The sequence below is a fragment of the Lynx canadensis genome, chromosome C1, assembly GCF_007474595.2.
Source record: "Lynx canadensis isolate LIC74 chromosome C1, mLynCan4.pri.v2, whole genome shotgun sequence".
NCBI lineage: Eukaryota > Metazoa > Chordata > Mammalia > Carnivora > Felidae > Lynx > Lynx canadensis.
Genome location: NC_044310.1, coordinates 41,522,633 through 41,545,116, shown reverse-complemented (window position 1 = coordinate 41,545,116; position 22,484 = coordinate 41,522,633). Strand labels below are relative to the sequence as shown.

Here is a 22,484-nt window from a genome sequence, read left to right as displayed (position 1 = left end):
ACATCCTTCTCAGGCTAGGTAGAAGATGAGGAAGAGCATTACCAAAGGCTGACCAGGCCACTGGGAGACCAAAGGGAGAGGGAAAAAGGCATTTAGGAAGAAAGCTAGAAGAAAATCTTCTGGGTCTGACTAGGTAAGTGAATCTAAGGCAACCACACCAAAGATATGCTATCCACTATGCCAACATGGAGCTGGTGGCAAAATATCTCAAGACATTTTAAACCCAGAGAAATGTATGAAAAATATGTTAACCAAGCAAATTAACCAAACTTCCAAGAGTAAAATCTCCTCAGATCTGAAATCCAAGATACTCACTTTTCATTAATTCTCTGCATTATTAGAAAAAAATAAAAAGTAACAAATGTAAAGATTTGTTTTATTTCTACTGGGGGAAGAAGGAGGATAAATAGAACTGTTTTCCAATTTGCTCTCCACTGTATACACACATACCCACACACATACATACACATACACACACCAAAAATACTCCAACAAAAAACAAAACAAAAAACTGAGAATCAAACACCAAAACACCCTCAAACTGCACCAATACTTCGTATTTTGACCAAAAGAATAGATCCTGGGCGGAAGTGCAAAATGCAAAATCAAATGACCGAAAAATGCTGAACAAACAGCATTATTAATATACAAAATATTTATATTACTGAACTAGTAACAGTTGATGTTCTCCATGTCTGTAAAACTTTGGAACCACATAGCTGATCTGTTAAATCTAGTCCATGCCAGCTTCCAAACACCAGAAAAAATTTTTTAGTTAGCTTCATTCTTTGATGCCTCATCAAAATTTTCTACGAGATCTGGAAAAAAATAAAAAAGGAAATGAGTAAAAGATACAAGAAAAAAAAAGTGGTAAATTAAATTCCTAACTTCTAATCCTAATAAAAACAAAATTGTTGCTACTAGAATTAGCCTGAAAACATATAGGACAAGAGGCAGAAATGAACTGGTGGCATTTCACTTATTAATAATGCTTCCTTTATCTGCTTTTTTTTTTTCTATCTCAAGCAGGCTCCACGCTGAGTGTGGAGCCCAACACGGGGCTCGATCCCACGACCCTGGGATCATGACCTGAGCTGGTATTAAGAGTTGCATGCTCAACCGACTGAGCCACCCAGGCGCCCCTCATTTATCTGTTTTTAAAACAGTAATCCTAACGAAATGTAAGTCTTTTTTTAGTCTATGCAAACTACTAAGGTGAACAGCATTTTTATATGTCAATCATAATTCCCACAGAAATGTAACAATAACTAAGCAAATTTATAATCACAGTGATTCTAATTTAATAAACACAGGTAGCAGAGCTTTGTGTTACAATTTCTGATTCTAAGTTCTAAATGGGAGGGCTTTTTTTCTTTTTCATTAGATGTATCCATATTGTCGTGAATCAGTTTAAATTTATGAGCTTACCATCAACAAAAACTGAAACTCATTATACAATTAATTAAATGTGATAAACAGGCTGCTAAAAATCTTAAAGCTAAAGAGATGTCACTTACCTGGAACATCATCATCCTCCTCATCAATGTCTTCTGGTTTTGGTGCTTTGCTATCCAACACTATGAAAAGTTTATTTTAAAATTAGTCCTGAAGAATAAAGGCCTTCATAGAACACTTGTAATATTTATTCTTTCTGTCTAAATCTTATATAGTTGTTTGGAAAAAGCTAAAGATTGTCTGATCTAATACCATATTTTTTACTTAATAGTAAAATCAATAAAACTTTAACTTCATTAGGCATATACTAAATATAGCTGGCAATCTCAATGGGTAGTGAAGGTAAAATTTATATGAAAAATGAAATAATTCAGGATGAGTTGGAATAAAAACACATTACAGTTAATTTATTCTTTAAATTCCATATGCTCCAAGTCAAAAGTCGATATTCAAGACCTTTTCCATCTCTTTCGGTGTAAGAAAGTATCTAGTTACTGAAATAACAGGCTCTTTGATTTTTAGGGGTGAGAAGACACATTTGAAACCAGGACTATCTTGGAAATTCAGAACTTATGGTTGCTGCACCTATAGTACAATCAACAATATTAAACAAAAATATAGTTCTGTAATAACAGTATCTTCTTGTCATTGGTCAGAAGTGAATAGTAAATATTGTCCATAAAATGTGGTCTGCAGATCCTGGCACCTTCCTTTTAGGTAATTACCTCTCATATCTGTATTACTACCGAAATGTATCTGAATATTCAGTATGCTACACTGCATAATTATTAAAGAAACAAACTCAAAAAATTATGAAGCATGTAAGCAAAGCAACATTTTTAAAAGTAAAATTTACATGCAAGCAAATCCTTCCAGTATAAAATGGAACACCTTTTAAATCATTAGGTTCTTTAAACAGAGGTGGAGAAGGAAAGACACTAAACTGAAATACCTACCTTGCCGAGGGAACTGTTCAGCTAACTTCCTAAGACTTGTTAAGCTGTCAGCACCAAGCTGACTTAATATTCCAGGAAGCATTTCTGTGATTGGTTTGGCTTCTGCATGACCAGTAATTGCAAAGGTGTTAGCAGAAAGGGAAGCTTGGACTTTGGGATTGTTGAAATGGATAACTGTCCCATCATCTTTAATCATGTTCACCTGTACGATCACAGAAGCAAAATGTACATCACATATTTGGTACAACTAAAACAGTATCTGTTTAAATAACGATTTAGCCAATTACATTTGTTTTTTGTGTTTTTTTTTTAACAATCCCAAGGTAGTAAGCAGTAGATATGGGTGGGAAAAGACCCTAATGACAAAGTAAAATGGTGTAGGTGGCACAGATTACATTTTATTATAGAATCTAGATTTTAAATTCAAAGACTTCTACTATGAAAAAGAAGTGTATGACCATATTTTAAAAATAATGGAAGTTATCAGCCAAGAACTGCCTTGTTAATGAAATTACCCAGTATCTTAATCAATTTACACTATCACACTAAATTGGTACAGATACCATTTGGTGGGGTAGCATCTTACTTAGGCAACAGGTTGTAAAGGGGTAATGGCGTATGGTAAAAATAACCACGGAAGATCCATAAAGAGCATCAGAAATTTAATCAGGTGTTTCACTCCTTTGAACACTTAATAAATTTACAAAAATTTCAACTTGTTCTCACCATGTCATTCTGTGAAAAGGATTTTGTCAGTTCCTCTAACTCCTAAATGTAGCTTCTCAACAACCTTTAATAACCCTTGTAAATGTCAAAGAAGCTCTCCAAACTTGCCTGGCCACCTGAACATGCTTTATCAATTACCAGGAAATCTTTAAAACCATCCTCACATTCTTTCGGTAGCTTTCACCAACATGAATCAACTGTTTCAGATTTGATTTTATCCATTGCCTGGGACTTGCTGAAAAGGAAGGTTAAACATGTGCTATTTAAAATATTATTTTTCTCTCTCACTCATGTACTTTCTTATTTGTGTTTTAGTGTTGTTAAATTTGTATAAGTTAAAAGTGTAAATAATGTGATTCCACTATGTAGTTGATTCCACTTGGATAAGTTACCTTGGTGGTAACATGCTTATTATATAAAAAGGCTAGGAGAGTTAATTCTTGGCTAATTTAGAAGCATTTCATGATCCATCCAAAAACTACCCTTGTCACAATCAAGCAGAGATGCTGTGTATTCTCCATGGTCAGTGGAAGTGGGCTTTTCTTCCTCAAAGGTGATCATCACCACTGATAGCATCAGAAAGGAAGGGGAACAAAGGGGCTTCTAAATTTCAGGAAAGACCTGGAACACAGAGAAAATAAAGGCATATCCCCTGGAAAATTATAACTAAGCTCCACAAATAATTTCCCAAATTTTCTCTGACAAAAATTACTATTTGAATTCTTTATCTTTCCCAGTATCGGTATTGTACTTAAGGTTCCATTATGCATATGACACACAGTAAGCATTCAATCCAACTGTTCTGAACAAATACCATTATGAGTTAAAAATAATTTATACTGACTTTAGAAAAAGATAAAATTATATAGTTCTGAAGGTATAAGTTTAGGTAGAAAAGTTTTTAATGTTAAAGTGGCTGAAAATTTGGAAGAGGAACGGCTTGAGAAGGAGGTGGCATAGTGGATATGAAATGGGATGTTGTTCTGTATCTATCCTAGAATCACATAATTCTAGTTGGGAAATGAATAAAGATATGGTAGGACTCCATTTTCCAAATCAAGACCAAATCACATAATTTTAATAAAGGATTTCTACAATATTTCCAGGACTGAAAAGTCTGAAATATTAGCATTTGAGATATTTTTTATTTACAGATGTTAAAGTCGTAAGAGATTTTGAAATCAATATTGTTCCAAAAGTCATGCCATATATTTGTTGAACTTAAGAGGTTTTCTAGTTCAAATCTTGTGAGAGAAATAAATACTAAAGGCAAGAGCTCTTGGCTAAGCAAATATTCAAGGATAAATAGTTACATGCAAACCTAGAACTTGAACCTGGGTTCCCAACTTTGTTTAGTTTCCTTCCTATGATGTCATTCTTTTATTTTTTAAAAAATGTTTTAAAGTTTTCACTTTATTTTAATTCAAGTTAACATACAGTGTTATATTAGTTTCAGGTGTACAACATAGTGATTTAACATTTACATACATCACCTGGTGTCCATCATAGCAAGTGCCCTCCTTAATCCCCATCAACTATTTAACCCATTCCCCCATGCACCTCTCTAGTAACTATCAGTTTGCTCTCTATAGTTAAAAGTCTGTTTCTTGGTTGGCCTCTCTCCCTCTGCATGTGTCATTCTCATTCTTAAAATTGTTTATTTGCCTTTAAGAATTCAATTCTTTGGCCCCATGAAAGCTTGCCAGCAATTATTTATCTCAGAATATAGGCTAAGTGGAGAATGTAAAAGAAAACTGACACAGATATATGGATAATATATATCTTGCTAGCTACAAAACAAAAAGCTAACACAGGGCCAAAAAAAAAAACACATGATTTTTCTTCTGTTCAAGCTTCTTTATCAAAGGTTAAATATTAAGTCATATCTTAGTAGTTTAAAATATGCTGAGTTTAGTGTGAAAAGCAGGATGAATTCCATCTCAGACTGTAAAACAGAAATAAATTTATAAATGGTTGTTTTAAATGGGGTTGCACAAAAGATGTAGCTTCATGAAGAGAAAGGTCCAGAAAGGGGTGAAGAATTTAGTTAATTTAATTTTTTTAATGTTTTCATTTATTTTTGAGACAGAGAGAGACCAAGCATGAACAGGGGAGGGGCAGAGAGAGAGGGAGACACAGAATCTGAAGGAGGCTCCAGGCTCTGAGCTGTCAGCAAAGAGCCTGATGCGGGGCTCAAACTGACAGACTGTGAGATCATGACCTGAGCTGAAGTCGGATGCTTAACCGACTGAGCCACCCAGGCGCCCCAAGTTTAGTTAATTTTAGAATAGAAAATGAAGTACTTTAAGTTAAAGAAGGCAAAAATATTTTATTTCTATCTACCATTCCTTCCTCTCTACTGAGCAAATAACATGATTATATAAGGCTTCTAGACTCAAGCTATTAGAAACTATCAAAGGATGAATTGTTGGGTTGAGCAAGATCAGACACTTCCCCTACCCTTTTAGAAGCAAAAGAAGGGATTAAGGACCTTGTTAAATTCACAATACTAATTGTACACATTTCATAAGGAGACTTGACCTTTTCCAGTTACCACTGCTTAGTCAGAATAAGTCATACATAGTCTATATACAGTATAAAAATAAGGAGCAGACAAGGAAACAAAGACTATTAAATGAGCTACTGTGCCAGCACTCAGGTCCCTTTTCAATCAAACAACCCCTTATGTCAAAATGTTTTTTCCACTTTAACAGGTAGTTTAAGGTAAAGGATGCTACTTGAGCTATGGAGGAAGTAGAATTTTCTTTTTTTTGTTTATTTATTTTTGAGAGAGAGAGAGCATACGAGAGAGCAGGGGAGGTGCACGGAAGGGGGGGGATGGGGAGTGGGACAGAGGATCTGAAGCAGGCTCCGTGCTGACAGCAGAGAGCCCAACGCAGGGCTGGAACTCACAGATTACAACTGGAGCCAGAGCCGAAGTCAAACGCTTAACTGACTGAGCCACCCAGGCACCAGGTGGTGCTTGGACAGTACTGATGTGTCTTGTAGTTATTAAAAAATGGTCTCTCATGCCTAGTACATTTACATATGCTGTTTTTACTGTTTAGAACCTTTTTATGCTTCTCCACCTTGCAAATTCTCATTTATCCAAGACTTGAGTCAGATGCTTCTTTGTGAAAATTTAAGGTTGTTTATGCACTTTCTGTACTTCATGGGTATTGCAATTATATGGAATTGTCTTGTACGATAATTGTGTTTGCAAGTCTTTGACCTTACTAGAAGGTACACATCTTGCCATCAGAGACCATGCCTTACTAGACATAGTATGCCCCTAAGTGTCCAATACATAATAGTCACTCACATTTGCCAAATGAATGGACACCTCCAATACAATTTCAAATCTTGGATACTGTCAGAATTAAACTCCCCAAATGCTAGATGAGGGGTCATCTCAAGTTTTAGAAATAACTCCAGTAGTGGTCTTGATGAAAATGCCCAGAACCCGCTGAACTGCATCTTTGGCTGGACTTTTCCTATTGTTCTGACTTTTCAGAATCAGCCTGAATGCTTGACAGAATTCAGGGGAATTTTAAGTAATTCCTAGCAACTGCTGGGTGGCCCCATTATGCTGCTATCAAAATCTTAACAACCCCTACCTTTGCTCACCTCTGAGTAGGGCACATATATTAATCACAGCAACCCTTCTAGCTGGTAAATTTGATGCTTGCTTTATTCCTACACAGCAGTAAATTGTTATGGCTCTAGGAGGCTCACAAAGTTATACTTGACTCTACATCTCTTGCTGACAATTGCCCTCACAGTTCAGAAAGGAAGCTTAAATTCTTCCTTTTTTTTTTTTTTTGTATCCAAGTCCCCACTAGGTCAGGTAGTTGCACTTCTAAGAATTGACAATTGTCTTAAAAATCAAGTTTTTCTGCTACTCCTTCCTGTATGTAGTAGCATTTATGTATTTATTTTTAAGATTTTAATTTCAAGTCATTGCCACATACAACATGGGGCTCAAACTCAGAACCCAGAGATCAAGAGTCGCATGCTTTACTGACTGAGCCAGCCAGCTGCCCCTGTAGTAGCATTTAAATGTTTATCAGGTACTTCACCTTTTATTGCCTTCCTCCTATATCTTAATAAGGTGAAATAGTAAACATTTTAAGAAGAGGACACACAAGTGTGGGGTTTTGTGAGGCTAAGGGATATACGAGTTTGAAGATTATGGGCTTGGGGCGCACTCTCATAAATCAGTATCTTTCACATTCAATGCTTCTAAGCTCAGCACCTGCTTATTTCTAAAGCGTAATATGAAGCATAATCTACTATTGTTGATATGAGCTAAAGCTAACAGCTGTCATTAAACTGTATGATAAGCTAGGATCATTTTCTCTTATGTTCTGGTGGCAAGAGTCTGATGAGATGTGATTCTCCACAGCTATGCTATAGAGTAAGATGGCATAACCTTTTTGAAAAGCAATTTGGCAACATGGATGAAGAATTCTAAAATGTTCATGCTTGTTCAGCCAGTAACTACATTTCCAAGAATCTCTCTGAAGGAAATCAGAGATGAAGATGCATATTATGTATATTGAAGTCCAACATATGGTTCTCTTATTATGAAAGCATTTAATGTACTATAAATTAAGAAATACTAAATTGTGGTATATCCATTTACTGAATATATGTAGACATCTACAGTGATGATTAAGAAGAGTTTTTTAATGATACGAAACAATTTTTATGATATAATGCTACTTGGGAAAAAAAGATTCCAAATTGTGCTTCCAGCTGTAGTCTCAAATATGTTAAAAATATATGCATATAAAGATGGGAAAGAAATGTAAAACTAATAGTAGTCCCTTCTGGGTAGTGGGATTATGATTGAATGTTAACATTCTTCATATTTTCTATATACCTGTAATTTTCTACAATGATAATATATTTTCATATTGGAGGGGGGAAGCTATTTCAAAATCAGAAAATGTTCACCAACAGATGAATGAATATATGTGGTATTATCCAAACAATGGAATATTATTTGGCTATAAAAGGAGTGAAATTCTGATACATGCTAAAATGTGGATGAACCTTGAAAACATTATGCTAAGTGAAGTAAGCCAGATACGAAAGGACAAATATTGTATTACATGAAATAACTACAAGAGGCAAATCCACAGAGACAAAAAGTAGGTTAGAGGTTATCAGGGGCTGGGGAAGAGGGGATGGAAAGTTACTGCTTAATGAGTACAGAGTTTCTGTTTGGGATGATGAAAAATTCTGGAAATAAATAATGATGGTAGTTGAGTAACAGTGTGACTGTAATTAGTGCCACTGAATTGTACTTAAAAATGGTTAAAGTGGCAAATTTTATGTTATATTTTACCATAATAAAAAAAGTAGTAAAAAACAAAACACAAACCCAAAAAGCAGGATCTTAAAAGATAAAGTAAGGCTGCTATGGAATAAGGTGAATGGGACATGGTGCTTCCCTTTTACTCTCCGGTACTCAGAGCTGTCCACCAATTGGTATCTGAGGCTCTAGTTGGAGGGAGAAGAAATTGTAGTGAAGAGTCACCAATAACTTTAGGTCTTCCTTTGGTATAAGTGGTTCAGGAAAAGTAAGACTCAGGAAGAAGAAAATATAAACAGTAACACTTATGTGTACAATTACAAAATCTACATTTCTTAGCCTTATGCGTTCTTCTGAGCTCCAGTTTCCTATGACTACCTTTTTAAAAAAAATTTTTTTAAGTAATCTCTATGCCCAACGTAGGGCTTGAAGTCACGACCCTGAGATCAAGCGTCACATGCTCCACCAACTGAGCCAGCCAGGTACCCCAATGGCTAACTTCTTGAGAACAATTCCATCTCAAATAATCAGTATCCCTTAAACTTAATGGACCCCAAACAAATTCATCATGGGAGCCAGCATGCTACAGACTATAAAATGATAAATAAACACAATCCCTGCTGTTAAGACTCTTATAATCTGGGGGGGGGGGGGGGGGGGAAGGGGGGATGACACTAATTGGTGGTTAATAAGTAACCTTTATATCCCACAATATGAGGTTGTCATAATAAATGTATTATAGCAGAGCAATTTAAGGTAAGGGCAGTGGAAGTATAGAGAAAAGGGTTGATTAATTATGCCTGGAAAGATAGGAAAAGTTTCATAGAGGCAGAATTATATCCTAGGTACAAGAGAAGATGTCCTCTGAACATAAAACTCTACAAAGCAACTAGGCCATCTGAATCTGAAATTCAGATTTTTGGTGATGTTTCTTACCAAATAAATCTGATAAAATTAATCATTTCCGAGAAATGCAACAGATCCCACTGTTTGATAGATTTAGGTTATCAGATGAAGACAGGTCACTATATTCAACCAGAATACCAGATAAGAAGCACATCCAAATACCTTCAAATGTCATAGAATATAAACCATTTTTAGAAATTTAGTTCTGGGTTATAAATCTTTTGGAGTCTGCCTAGGAATTCCCTCCAAAAACCTGGTTATTTACTTGGTTTTTGTATGAGACAGTCTCTGACACTCCCTGCCCCTTACTTTTTGACAGCTGTGTATTTCTCTTTGGTAACATGTAAAAGATCTATAGATGACTAATTTATTACACCAAATCAATAAACTAGTGAATACATAAAAGACAAGAGACTCATAATCCAAACAGTCCTTCAGTTTTTAAAGTTTCTAAAGACATAAATTAAGCTTTGGGGGGGGGGGGGAGTCGCCAATACCAACAGCTTAGAAAGTAAGATTAAAACTTTACTTGGCAGAAGTACATTCCATGAGTTTTTGGAACTCACGGTCAATCTTCCTCTTCCCCACCCAATAAACTAAGTACTTTCTACTTGTTTGATGTTTTGAATGTCTAAGTACAGAAAACATAGTAATATTATTTTTGTTCTACAACAATGGCAGTGGTGTCTTATCTTTTTGAAAGTTTTTATCTGCTTTTCATAAACTGCCAAAAAACAAAAAGACAGCATATTCCTCACAGTTCAGCACTTTTTTTTTTAATGTTTATTTTGAGAGAGAGAGAGAGAGGAAGAGGGAGAGAGAGAATCCCAAACAGGCTCTCTCTGTGCTCTCATCACAGACTCTGACATGGGGCTCATTCTCATGACCATGAAATCAGGACCTGAGCCAAAATCCAGATCAGATACTTAACAGACTGAGCCACCCAGGTGCCCCCCTGCATTGTTTTTATTTTAATAGTAAACTCTATAGTTTACTGTTTATGAGTTCAAGCCCTGCATTGGGCTCTGTGCTGACAGTGCAGAGGCTGCTCAGGATTCTCTCTCTGCCTGCCCTCATCCCCTCTGTCTCTCTTTTTCTCTCAAAATACATAAACTTCTTAAAAAATAATAATAAAGTAAAATCTACACCTAAAGTGGAGCTCGAGTCACGCGGCTCTACTGACTAAGCCAGCCAGGCACCCCGGAGTTCAGCACTTTGAAACAAGTTTCAAACATTGTTTGAAACTAAAGAAACTAAAGATAACAAAATTGTAATCAGTAATGTGTTTCTTCTATTCTAAGATATATTTTTTCACATCTTTGTGTTTCTGAAAACTTCTGTACATGTTTTCATGTTTACATTGAATGCAGTAGTTTCTTTTCTCCCTCTGAAGAGCTGTTTTTAAACCCAGTATGTGTCATCATTTTGTTTAAAAAATTTTCTTGAAAAAAAACTCTACTTTAAATATAGTAACAAAAAACATAATGTTTGAGGCAAACCATGTTATATATAGTATACTAGATATTCCTACACAAAATCTGCAAAGTGTTATATAAAGTACGAATATCTTAGTTCTCAAAAAATCAATTTTAGAAAGAGGCAGAAGTACGAAAAAAGTAAAACTCCTTCCCATCTTAGGTTCAAATACTCAGAAATTTTATACCTGTTACCTTGCATTGTTAATTAATTTTATACATATTTTCTCTGTATAATTAGTCTGTGAGGGCTGGAATACATCACACACACACACACACACACACACACACACACACAGGGTAGGGGTGCAATGAAAGTAGTAATGCTTATTATGTAGCATCAATTTTCTGCGAAATGTTTTGGAGCTATGACTCCTCAAAAGGTTAGAATTGCATCAGTAGTACCAACAAAAAGGAATTCACACTACAGTTTAATAAATGCTATAATGAAAGTATATTATATAAAATAAAAGTATATTATGTAAAATAAAAGTATGTTACGAAGGCACATAGGAAAGGCATCTAACCCTTCTTTACACAAGTGTATATGGGTGCTAACAAGAAGGTTTCTGGAAGAAATAATGTCTGCATTAAGACCTGAAAAAAAGAGAAACAGCAATGTCCTTGGAAATACTGTTGGGGATTTATCTGTTATGGTGTAACTAATGAATTCTCCATGGTAGGTGCTCAATATTACAGGGCATAAGGTGGGAAGGGGGTGGGTGTTGATGGACAGGGAGATAGGAGAGGAAAAGGCCAAGAGTGGATATAAGAAAGTACAACTAAATAGACCAAAAGCAGGATAAATTGATGAACAGAATGAACTCTGGTTTTAACACACTTTAGTTCAAATCTGGAATCCAATACTTACTAGCTATGTGATCTTGGGCAGGTACCTAATTCTGTCTCAGCTTTCTCATCTGTAGCCAACAACAACTGATTCAAAGAGATATTGTGAAGCTGAAATGGGATAATTTGTATTTGTCTAGTTAACCAATTAGTTTCCCTACTAGATCATAATAAGCTCCACTACTGCCTAGCAAGTCCTTGGCAAAATGTTTGGCACACAGTAGATGTTCACTAAGTGTTGACTATCATTAAATATTTTATTAAGAAAATTTCAACTGCAGTAATACCATCAACTCAGCACAGCACTGTAACAAGTTTAGCTGTATACTGAAAAAATCAATAACTGTTAGTTGACTGATTTCCTTATTTTATTATAAAACATTTATAAAATTAATGCTATCCAACCATGAAAAGTTTTATTAATTATAAGAACCATAAAGTGTCCCAAATCTGAACAAAAACAAACATTTAGAAAAACATGCCCTTGAGGGTGCCTGGGTGGCTCAGTCAGTTAAGCATCTGACTCTAGATTTCAGCTCGGGTCACGATCTCATGGTTTGTGGGATGTAGCCCTGCATCAGGCCTGGACAGTATGGAGACTGCTTGGGATTCACTCTCTCCCTCTCTCTCTGCCCCTCCCCTACTCACACTCTCTCTCTCAAAATAAATAAACTTAAAAAAAAAAAGAAGAAAAAAAAGAAAAACATGCCCTTGGAGATATTACATAGTTAAATCTATACATCATGGTGGTATAAATGGAATCTTTTCCTCTCTAAAGAGTTTATTTTTCAACCAAGGGTGACTTTGTCCCCCAGGGAATATGACAAAGTCTGAAGATATTTTTGGTTGTCATAATTGGGGGGAGGGTTTGGGGGGGGCTTACTGGTATCTAATGGGTATAGGCCAGGGATGCTGCTAAACATCCTCCAATGCACAGGACAGTTCCCTCAATAAAGAATTGTCTGATTTAAAATATCAGTAGTGCTGAAGTGGTGGGGTGGGGTGGGTGGTAGTTGGAGAGTAGAAATGTAGGCGAAGATGGAAGACTGCCAAAACACTTACAAATTCAAGTTGTTTAGGTTTAGCATTATTAGAGTTATTGTCTATTATTGCAGCTTATTGTGTATTTTTTTTTTAGAAAAAAAGACAGCAAGCTGGGGAGAGGGGCAGAAGGAGAGAGAATCTTTTTTTTTTCATTAAAAAAATTTTTTTATACATTTATTTATTTTTGAGAGAGACAGAGAGAGACAGAGAGAGAGACAAAGCATGAGTGGGGGAGGGGCAGAGAGAGAGGGAGACACAGAATCCAAAGCAGGCTCCAGGCTCCAAGCTGTCAGCACAGAGCCCAACGTGGGGTTCGAACCTACAAACCATGAGATCATGACCTGAGCTGAAGTCGGATGCTCCACCAACTGAGCCACCCAGGTGCCCCTAGGAGAGAATCTTAAGCAGATTCCATGCTCAGTGCGGAGCCTGACGTGGGCCTTGATCTCACAACTGTAAGATCATGACCTGAGCCGAAATCAAGAGTTGGACGCTTAACCAACTGAGCCACCCAGGCACCCCACAAATTGTTCTTTTTTACCAAGCTTTAGATTTTTTAAGAGAGGCTGAGATTTTTTTTTTTCTCTCATATATACCCCAGATAAAGAGAATGATCTCTCTGAAAATTATTTTAGGTCAATAAAGATATATAAAAGTTTTCAATAACTCAGAAGGAAAAATGCATATAAAATGCTTAATTTCAAGACTTGCAAATGAAGTTCTTATCTTTATCAGAGTAAGAATGCACAGGCACATCAAGCTAAAAGGAAAAAAAGATACATGTGGCTTACATTTTCTACTACTTCAGTATACTAATTTTGAAAGTACAATGCAGAATTAAATAGTGTAGTAATATTTATTCATACATGCATATTAGAAGGAACATGTGGCCATTTCACTGCCTTTTCTTTGGTACTCTGCTATTTCTTAGTGATCCTTGACTCCACATTATTTCTGATCTGTTTTACAGCACGTGTGCATTAACAATCTGTTAAAAATTGTGGGGTGGTACCATACAAAGTAATGCTATCATTAAGTATAATTTAAACATTCAACGTAATTTATGGCAGCGAAAATTTAAACATTGATTACTATGGGAAATGAATCATCAGGCAGAAGTGACTCTAGATGGTAACAGATCACAAATAGTTGATGTTATCATCATTTTTCTTGAGTATCTTTTGAAATAACATCAGTCTTTGACTTCATATTTGAGAAAAGCAGTATCACCAACATATAATAAAATGATTTAAAAAATGTAGCCAATAATTTCTGGAAAGGGTCTAATAAGAAATCCAATCCATGTAAGGCTATTACTAGAGCTTCTTGGCTGAGGTAATTAAAGAGATATTGTTGAGTAGAAAGGTGCTCTTATGGGAAAAAAGTCCACCTTATTTGAAGAAATCTTGGAGTTTCTTTATTTCTATATTATTAGAAAAAAATGTTACTTTGCATGAAAATTCAAGAGCAGTTCCATAATTTTGTCATATGTGCAAATTCTGAGTCCAAAAAGTATGATGAATTCCTTAACCGTCCACTAAAATTATTTTTTTTACAATCAGCCATTTTTATACAATCAGCAAATTCAACAGCTAGTTCTTCAAAGCTACCTGAGTGACATCAGATTCTTCTAAGCTGATATTTTACATTCAAAAAGTGTGGATATTTGTGAATGTGCCATATGTCCACACAATTTAACAATTTACAAAATGACCGTACCTCTTCAATACCAGCTATATTATTCACAGCCAGTTTTTTTAGAGAACTCTGAAGTTTTTTGTCATCAGCTGTAGCTGTTCTATGTACCACCTTCTTCTTTCTGCGAGCTGTACCCTGAAAAATAACCAAACAGAAGTGTTAAGATGCTTGCATCTGGTAACCGCAGTCACATGACTTCCTATTCTAATTAAAATCCATGTAAGAAATTGCTGACTTAATAGTAACAACTAAGAAGACTTTTCAGAATTGTGACTGTCAACCTAACCCAGATTCCTGAGGGTCAGTTCTAGCCAGTTCTTATTCTCTAAATATCCATTTATCATTTCAATGTTTCAAAAGTTTTCTAATAAAAATAATTTATAACTTCAAGGTAATTTAGTGTTTTATAACAACTTCCAAACATTACAAGGAATGTTTTTTTACAGTACCTACCACCCCCTGACAATGAAAAAGACAAAGTTCTTACTTCAAGGAGCATGCATGAGAGGGAAAAGTCAATAAATACATAAACAAATCAGATCCTTTCAAATGGGATAAGGGTAGTAAGGGAAAAAAAAACACAGTGACAAGAATATTTATTGGGTGAGGGCAAAGCACTATTTTATTAGAATGTTCAGTGAAGAGGTGACATTATGAGCTGAGATCCATGGGAAGATCTAGGGGAAGAGTGATTCAAGCAGAATGAAACAAGAGTGAACCTATTGTTTCTACAGAGAGAAAGCAGGTCAGTTATGGCTAGAGCAGAGTGAACAAAGGAGGAGGAGGAAAATGCAATCAGAAAGACAGGCAAGGGCCAAATCATGTAGCCTAGAATGCCATGGGCAGCAGGTGGATTTTATTCCGATTGCAATAGGAAGGTTTTAAGCATGGGAATGATTTGATCTCATTTATGATTTTTATTATGATTTTTACAGATGACTGAAGTTGCTGTAGAAAATGGACTACAATGAGATCAATCAGGAAGCTACTGTAGCAGTCTTGACGAGAGATGAGGGTTCTGGCAGTGGAGATGGTGAGATCTTAGACTGTCAGAAGAACCAACATACTAATAGACTGGATGTGGGATATGAGGAAAAAAGGAATCTAGAATGATGCTTAGAAATTTGGCCTGAGCAAATAGGTTGAAAATTACACTATTCACAAAGACAGAAAGAGCTCATTTCTAAATGGATACTTCGAAACTCTTAATATAGATTTCCATTGAAAAGTTATTTAAAATAATGGATTAAATTCCTGGGCCAATTTACAAAAATGTAACCTACAGCAAAAATAAAACATTACCAAAAGAAGCCTACGTCTTGAGAGCTACATCTTTCTGACACCTGGCAGGAGTAAGGGGAAAGGAAGAGAGATTTCATTCTCTGGGTAGTTCCCGCAGTACTCAGGGAACCAGCCTTATACAGTAGGCAGGGGCTACCGTCTCAGCAATGCTGATGGGAGTGAAAGAGAGCTCTGTGAGTAGCAGCAGAGGATGTGACAAAATCCAGTTGCTGGAGGATGGACTAGGAGGACTATTTTCATAGATCCTCGTTTATTTGTGAAACATTCCTGACTCAGGGAAAGCTCAATCGCTTGCTCAAATGAAATGATCCTCAGTACCTCAAATTCAATATGTCTAAAAGCTTACCAGTCCACCAAACTATTCTTCCTAGATTTGTAGCTGGTAGTACCACCATATATTTAGTCTTTAAAACCAGATATCTGGGGGTCATCCCTCCTCTGTATTCTTAGTCATGTCAATTCCAACTCCTAAATTTGTGTTCCATATACTACAGCAGCAGCCTTTCAATCGTTCTCCTCTATGCCAGACTTCTATTTCATTTCCATTTTCCATGTTGTTAGCACCTACCTTTCTAAAATGACTATTCTTCTTAAAATCCTTCAATAGTTGCCCCTTGCCTATAGGATAAAATCCTAACCTCCTTAATATGGCATATAAGACTACGATATAACCTTGACTTACCTGGTTGTTTAGTTTCCTACCATTCTTTATCCATTGGATAGTCTAAACTCTAACTGTACCAAACTAAAACAAGCCATTCCATTAAGCACCATGTTATCTCAGCATCTTAGGTGCCTTAGCATGTATGAGAATAACAATCCCCTCGTCACCTCACACCCTCACCCTCACCAGTCTACCTAGTGATAAATTCTTGTTTGTTTTCCAAATCTCGGCTCAGTGATGACTTCCTTGTCCCTCCTAGGCAAAAGCACCTTGTACTTCATTTTAACATTTACTACCCAGTAGTGTAACTGTGAGCACGTCTCTCTTCCAAGCTTAGTTATGTCAAGAGAAGAAAACCCTGACTAGGTTATCTACTATGTGCCAAGCACATAGTAGGTGCTCAGTAAACTAGTTAAATGAATGAATGTGTGAACCATCTGGTTTAAAATGTGTAACAGTCATGTGCTGCATCAAGCTCTTCCAGGTATATTCTATGGTTCCTGAATATCCCTAGTTTTTTCATTTGTACATTGCATTAGACTTGATGCTACCATGTGACTACTTTAGTTACATGAGTATGTTAATATGACTCCAGAGTCCTATACCTGTGTCACTATGGAAGAAGGAGAAAGTACTAGTCACTTCTTCCCTTCCCCTTTTATCTCCATTCTTAGGAGTTGTGGTAATCATCAAAGTAAATGACAGGTAGAGTTGCTACATAGTGTCCTACCTACCGCCTTCCAGGTCTGAGCTAAGTACTATCTCTTTTCCTTTTACAAATATTGTACTAGGCAGAGATAAGGGCAGAGTATTCTCCTTAAGCCTGGGGCAAGAGCTGAAGGGAATCAAAGATTCTCAGAACAAGCTTTTCTTTGGGCTTCAAAATACATGGAATAAGAATGTTCATGCTTATATTGACCAACAAAGAACAGACAGGAATTTGGGAGGAAAACCCAGCAATGAAAAAAGTATAATCAGTCTGAGCATCTCCAGTTAAACCACTTATAAGCCTAACTGTACAAATAGGTGTATCCAGTCAAGATAAGGTAACCTCAACATCTGGGATGCCCTGTAAATGAGTCTAACATAATAACAGCTATCATTTATTAAGTATCTATTCTGTGCCAGATAGGTGTTTTGTAAGTATTACTCTAATCTTTAGATGTATCTTATGCAGGATTTTTTCTATTTTGCACATGCGAAAATGGAAGCTTAACAAGGTTGGGTAACTTGTTCATGTCACATAACTACCAGATGTTAAGAGGATTCAAACAAAAGTGGCTATTAACATTGCACCACCAGAGAGAGAAGTCTTCTAGTTACCTATATTAAATCTAGACAAGTATTTTCAAATTGGAATGTGGTTTGATCTTGATTATTGAAAAGATTTTAGATTTTCAATGACCACAAATCCAAAATAACACTACTTTCTGATAATACATTTTCCTATCAATTTTTCTTATGCCACACTCACCTTGCCCCCTATCCGGACCTGAGCCTGAAGTTTGGCTAACTTTTCTTGATTCATGCTGTTGGTAAATCTAGGGGGGGAAAAATACATTTGTTAAAATCACTGTTTTACCAAAATAAAATAACTGTTTATGCAACAGTACCTTCTGGTTCACTAGGCTTGCAATAGGCATTACCACTGTGGTCATATTAATACTGTCTATATAGTCTTAATAAATATTAATAACTTGTTCTCGCTTCATAAACCAGATATTAAGAGAATGAAAATTAAATAAAACCACCAGGGAGTCAAATACACAAACATAAAATAGAATAGGATTCAAAGTTACCTATTTGAGGATCCCTCCTTAAATGCATAATTCAGTTCTTGGGCATTCAGTAAAACCTAACCAATTAGAAAATCTCTATAGACAAGCCAGTTTTTCCCCCAAAGGTTTTTACAACAGAGAGCAGTTACCAAATGTTACCAGCACAACCTTTAAGTAGATTTTTTTCTCTCAAATAATAAATGAGCCATAAATAACCTTGTGCCCATAAATAGAAAACAAAAAAAAAAAAAAAAAAAAAAAAAGAAGAAGAAGAAAAAGCAGGACAAAGAAGAAATTCAACAATAGGCTCTCTAGCTGTCAAGATATGAGGGAGTCACATCTTCTATTCAAGGTCAGATGGTATGTTAATAACAGGAAAAGAGAGCCAGATTTTCAGACATTCAGCACTTCAGCAGCCCTTTCCACAGAGTTCATTCAGTACCTTGCACTGATATAGTATGTCAGACTTGCCAAGATATTCTTGCACACTGGGTAAAATTCCTCACTGCACAATTTGACAAAAACATCTCTGCTACATTAATACTAAATTTTTGTGAGTGCTTAGTGGGGAGGAGAGTCTTAGAAATAGCCTTTTTAAGGCCAATTTTGATTTTGAAAACTCTTAAGAAAATTATAAAGCCATAAAACCTAATCTGGTCAGTGATATTCCTGACTAGAGAAAAAAAGTTAAGTTTATAATGGGTTGTAACATTCCACACTATATAAACAAATAAAAGCCAAGGTTAAAAGTCTTGTTTTACTTGTTCTGTGGAACAACAGATCATTACCAAGATGTGAGAGAGGGAATAAAGGCTGTTCTCAAACCTTTTTTGGCCAGTTCTCTAACCTCTTTATAATTATCATTCACATGAAAAAGATAATGTCTTCATTTGAGAGATGAAAGAGAATAAAGATTATATAAGTATTAATTGTTCTGTTTTCTGACACTACTGGAGCACTAACCTGTGTGTGTGTGTGTGTGTGTGTGTGTGTGTGTATGTGTGTATACATACATATATATATATATATATATATATATATACACACACACACACACATACACATGCTTCAAGGCCAAATAAAGTCCAGTTCCCAAATAACATTCAGAATTTATAGTTCCTCAATCTTTACTCAGCACTGTATCACAATGCTCAAGCAGCTAAAAACACGCTTTTACAGGAGGAGTACAAAGCCAGAAGGCTTAGGTGTAGGTCAATCTCAACTCTGCCAGACTTAATTAAATTTGCTGATGCAAATCCCAATGTCTATACTCAATACCCATAGAAGAGGACCAATATTCACTTTTCTCAAAGGAATGTGGCCGTGAAAGTATAGTGAACTTAGCATAGAGCCTAAGGAATTTTTTTTACAAAAAAGGGAGGAAGTGAAAATATTAGAACTAGATACAATGTAAACCTTAGGGGCTCTTCTGCATTTTGAAGTAACAATCCCCAAGAGAAGAGATGGAAAACAAGAGAATGAAGTCAAGATAAAGAGTCTTGACTTGTTTGAAACAAAAGCAAAAACAAAATTAACTCTTTATATCAATGTGTTGATGAAAGAACAGATTTCCATTCCAGGTAATCAGTGTAACAGAAAACTTGTTCCCAAGAATTATCTCAGAGAAAAAGCATTTTAGGGAGGTTCTCAAGGGGGAAGGGGAGAAAGAAAGATGGTCCTTTGTCTATTAGCAGGTTGGGGTATGTGGAATTGAAGGAGAAAAGAGGACTGGACTCAGTCTATGAGAGATGAGGTGTCAAGCTCAGAATCTGGACTAGACCTCAAAGATCACCTGGCTTAATTCCCTATTCTTCGACCAACCTTTACTTCATTGTACCCATTATTCCTGTCTTGTATGTGAGGCCATCTCAAATACCTGCAAGCAGCAGCAGGGTATTAAAAAATTATGAACGAATAAAACAGTTCACCTCCCTCCTAATTTAACAGATTTGGAAATGAAGGTCCAGAAGGGACAAGTCACTTCCTAGACCCAAAAGGAAGAACTTCCTAAGAACATAAATTACTGCGTTCTTCCTTGGGGATCCTAGGATCGGTTAGCCCTTTACTCAAGGACTCAAGAAAAGTGTAAATAATGAGGTTCTGATCAATATTTATTGAGTGCCTAAGTTCCAAGCATTATGCTAGGCACTTTCTTTTTGTTTACACAGATAAAGTAATTTCAATCCTTTGTCCTGACTTTTTATTATGTGGGGTTCCTCTAACAGAGGCACAAGTTTTGTAATCAAAAGGATCAAGGTTCTACCCCTTAAGACTTCAGAAAGGTATTTTACTTTCTGAACTTGTGTTCCTTCTGTATTAGAAAAGGTTTAACACTACACAATTCATAGGGCTGTTTTAAAGGTTAAAGGTTAAGTTAACAAGCACAGGGTATGGCTCACAGTATATATTCAAAAACTGGTAACTATTGTTACCACTCCCGAGGGAACATCTATGGTATAAGTGAAAGAACGTGGGAACGGAAGTTGAAACCGCCATTCATTAGCTGTGTAACAGGGTACCCGTCGGTCAATCATCTGTTTCCTGACAGCCTACTATGCATCAGGCAGTTTGATGGGGCTATCGAGATGGACAAGGCAATGTCTCAGAGAGGGAATCAGAATTGTAAATACTGCCATTGCGAGGTGAACAGAGCTGCAACGGAATTCAGTCCCAAGCGCTTGGGGGCCGGGGGCTGCTAACCTCAGTTTCCCTATCTGTAGAGTGGGACGATCAAACGAGATGACAACAGATAGGCTGTTGTCACAGCATTGTTGTTGTGAATAGAGTAACAGGAGAGAGGCGGGGGTAACCCGCCTCCTGGGACTGGATCTGGGAGGCAACACCGCGGGTCCCCGCTCGCCCCCATAGGGGGCGATGGTGCTGGGGACCTTCCCTCAGGTGCCGACCCCCAGCTGCGCCGCCGGTAACCGACAAGCCAAACCAGCCGCCTCCGCCCCCACTCGGCCCGCCACGGCGGAAGTGGCAGCCCGAATGGTTGGCGGGTGTCGGAAAAAGAGGGCGGGGGGAGACCGTGCGCAGCGGCCTATGGCCGTGGAGTGGCGGGACCGCCGGGGGTCTCACCTGAAGCAGGGAGGGTCCTCCAACAACAGCACGCGGCAAGAGCAAGATGGCTGCCTCAGTCGAGACAGAGAAAGACGACGGCAGCAGCGGCGGCGGGAGCGGGGCCCACGTGACACAACCGGCTCCGCCTCTCTTTCTCTCTCACCAGAGCAGCCTATCGTGGAGAGCGCATATACGAACTACAAAACCCAGCCTGCTCTGCGCCTACCAATAGAAATGCGGCAGGTGCAGGTGGCCGCACTGCATTCTGGAGCCTGCAGTCTCCCGAGGATTCCATTGTGCCTACAATTTTGTAAGGGTACTAATAAAAAAGAGGTGTGTATTTTTGTTTGAGGATGTATTTTTGTCTCATGTCTTTCACTACTCATTAAGTACGCACTGTCGGAGTCAACTAGTGCGGACTCACTAGTGTATTGACTCAACTAGCTTCTACTGGGAGGAGAGACGGGAAATTTTACCGTTTGTTATGTAAATCAGAGAGGAAAACTTGAGAAATACTCAACCCACAAAGTTTAAAAACAAGTCAAGTAGATTTAACCAGAAGAAGTTTTACGCTTTAAATGTCTGCAGTGACTTTTGTCCTCGTTCCCTGAAGATCTGGGTTAGTTTTGCAATAAGGGATTCGAAATTTGGTTTTCTGGGAGCTTGCATCGGTTGGTTGCATCATCCCAGAGTGGACGAATTGCGGCTGCAAGGAAAAATAAGGTCCAGCGCTGCTTCTCCAGCAGGAAGGGGCATTCTTGCAAGGCACGAGACAATACACTGCAGAACAGGTTTGCCAGGTCTCCTCGTGACCAGAGCAGGAACCTAAGAATGAAATCGCGTAGTCTAGGTTTTTGGGATTTGTTTTGTTTTGTTTTGGTTTGGTTTTTTTTGCGGAGGAGGAAAGGGGAGGCCAATGGGGAACGCGCCCACTGTAGGGAGCAGCTGACTTCACCGATCAATAATTCGCGCTGTGAATATTAAGTGCAGCGGTTCTTGGGGGGAGGGGCTAGCTTGCAGGCTGAGGCAACCAGCAACGGTTCTCTTGAGCCCTCTCCCCACCCCCACTATCTCGGCCCACCTTCTCCTTCTCAGTCTTCGGACTGAATATCCAGAATCGAGGGGAAGCAGGTCGCGCAGGAGAGCAATTCCCACACCCTTCTACGTGATCTGCACCTTTAAACTTACTCCATCTCAAACCAGACCCCGGAGGCACCACCCACATCCGTCTAACATCACTTCCTTCAC

At 37.4% G+C, this 22,484-nt stretch overlaps 1 protein-coding gene and 1 long non-coding RNA gene across 2 annotated transcripts in view; one reads left to right on the top strand and one right to left on the bottom strand.

Moving 5' to 3' along the window:
- The window catches only part of LOC115520456, a 53,123-nt gene extending 37,527 nt beyond the window's left edge, over positions 1–15,596 (top strand). The window contains exon 3 of the long non-coding RNA XR_003970798.1: positions 15,365–15,596. This is a non-coding gene — a long non-coding RNA (uncharacterized LOC115520456). The remainder of the gene's footprint in view (positions 1–15,364) is intronic.
- On the bottom strand, positions 356–21,365 carry BTF3L4 (basic transcription factor 3 like 4). Its single transcript, XM_030324817.2, has 6 exons — positions 21,255–21,365; positions 17,870–17,936; positions 14,451–14,564; positions 2,412–2,613; positions 1,518–1,577; positions 356–818 (listed from the first exon to the last, which is right to left on the bottom strand). The coding sequence occupies exons 2-6, from the start codon at positions 17,921–17,923 to the stop codon at positions 772–774; spliced, it is 477 nt and encodes a 158-aa protein (XP_030180677.1). The 5' UTR covers positions 17,924–17,936; positions 21,255–21,365; the 3' UTR covers positions 356–771.
- Positions 21,366–22,484: the final 1,119 nt, after the last annotated feature.

Coding starts and splice junctions, on each gene's coding strand:
- BTF3L4 (XM_030324817.2), bottom strand. CDS start 17,923: ATGAATCAAGAAAAGTTAGCCAAACTTCAGGCTCAGGTCCGGATAGGG. Junction 14,565..17,869: donor AGGTCCGGATAGGGGGCAAG/GTGAGTGTGGCA, acceptor GTTATTTTTCAG/GGTACAGCTCGCAGAAAGAA. Junction 1,578..2,411: donor TGAACAGTTCCCTCGGCAAG/GTAGGTATTTCA, acceptor AACTTTTCATAG/TGTTGGATAGCAAAGCACCA.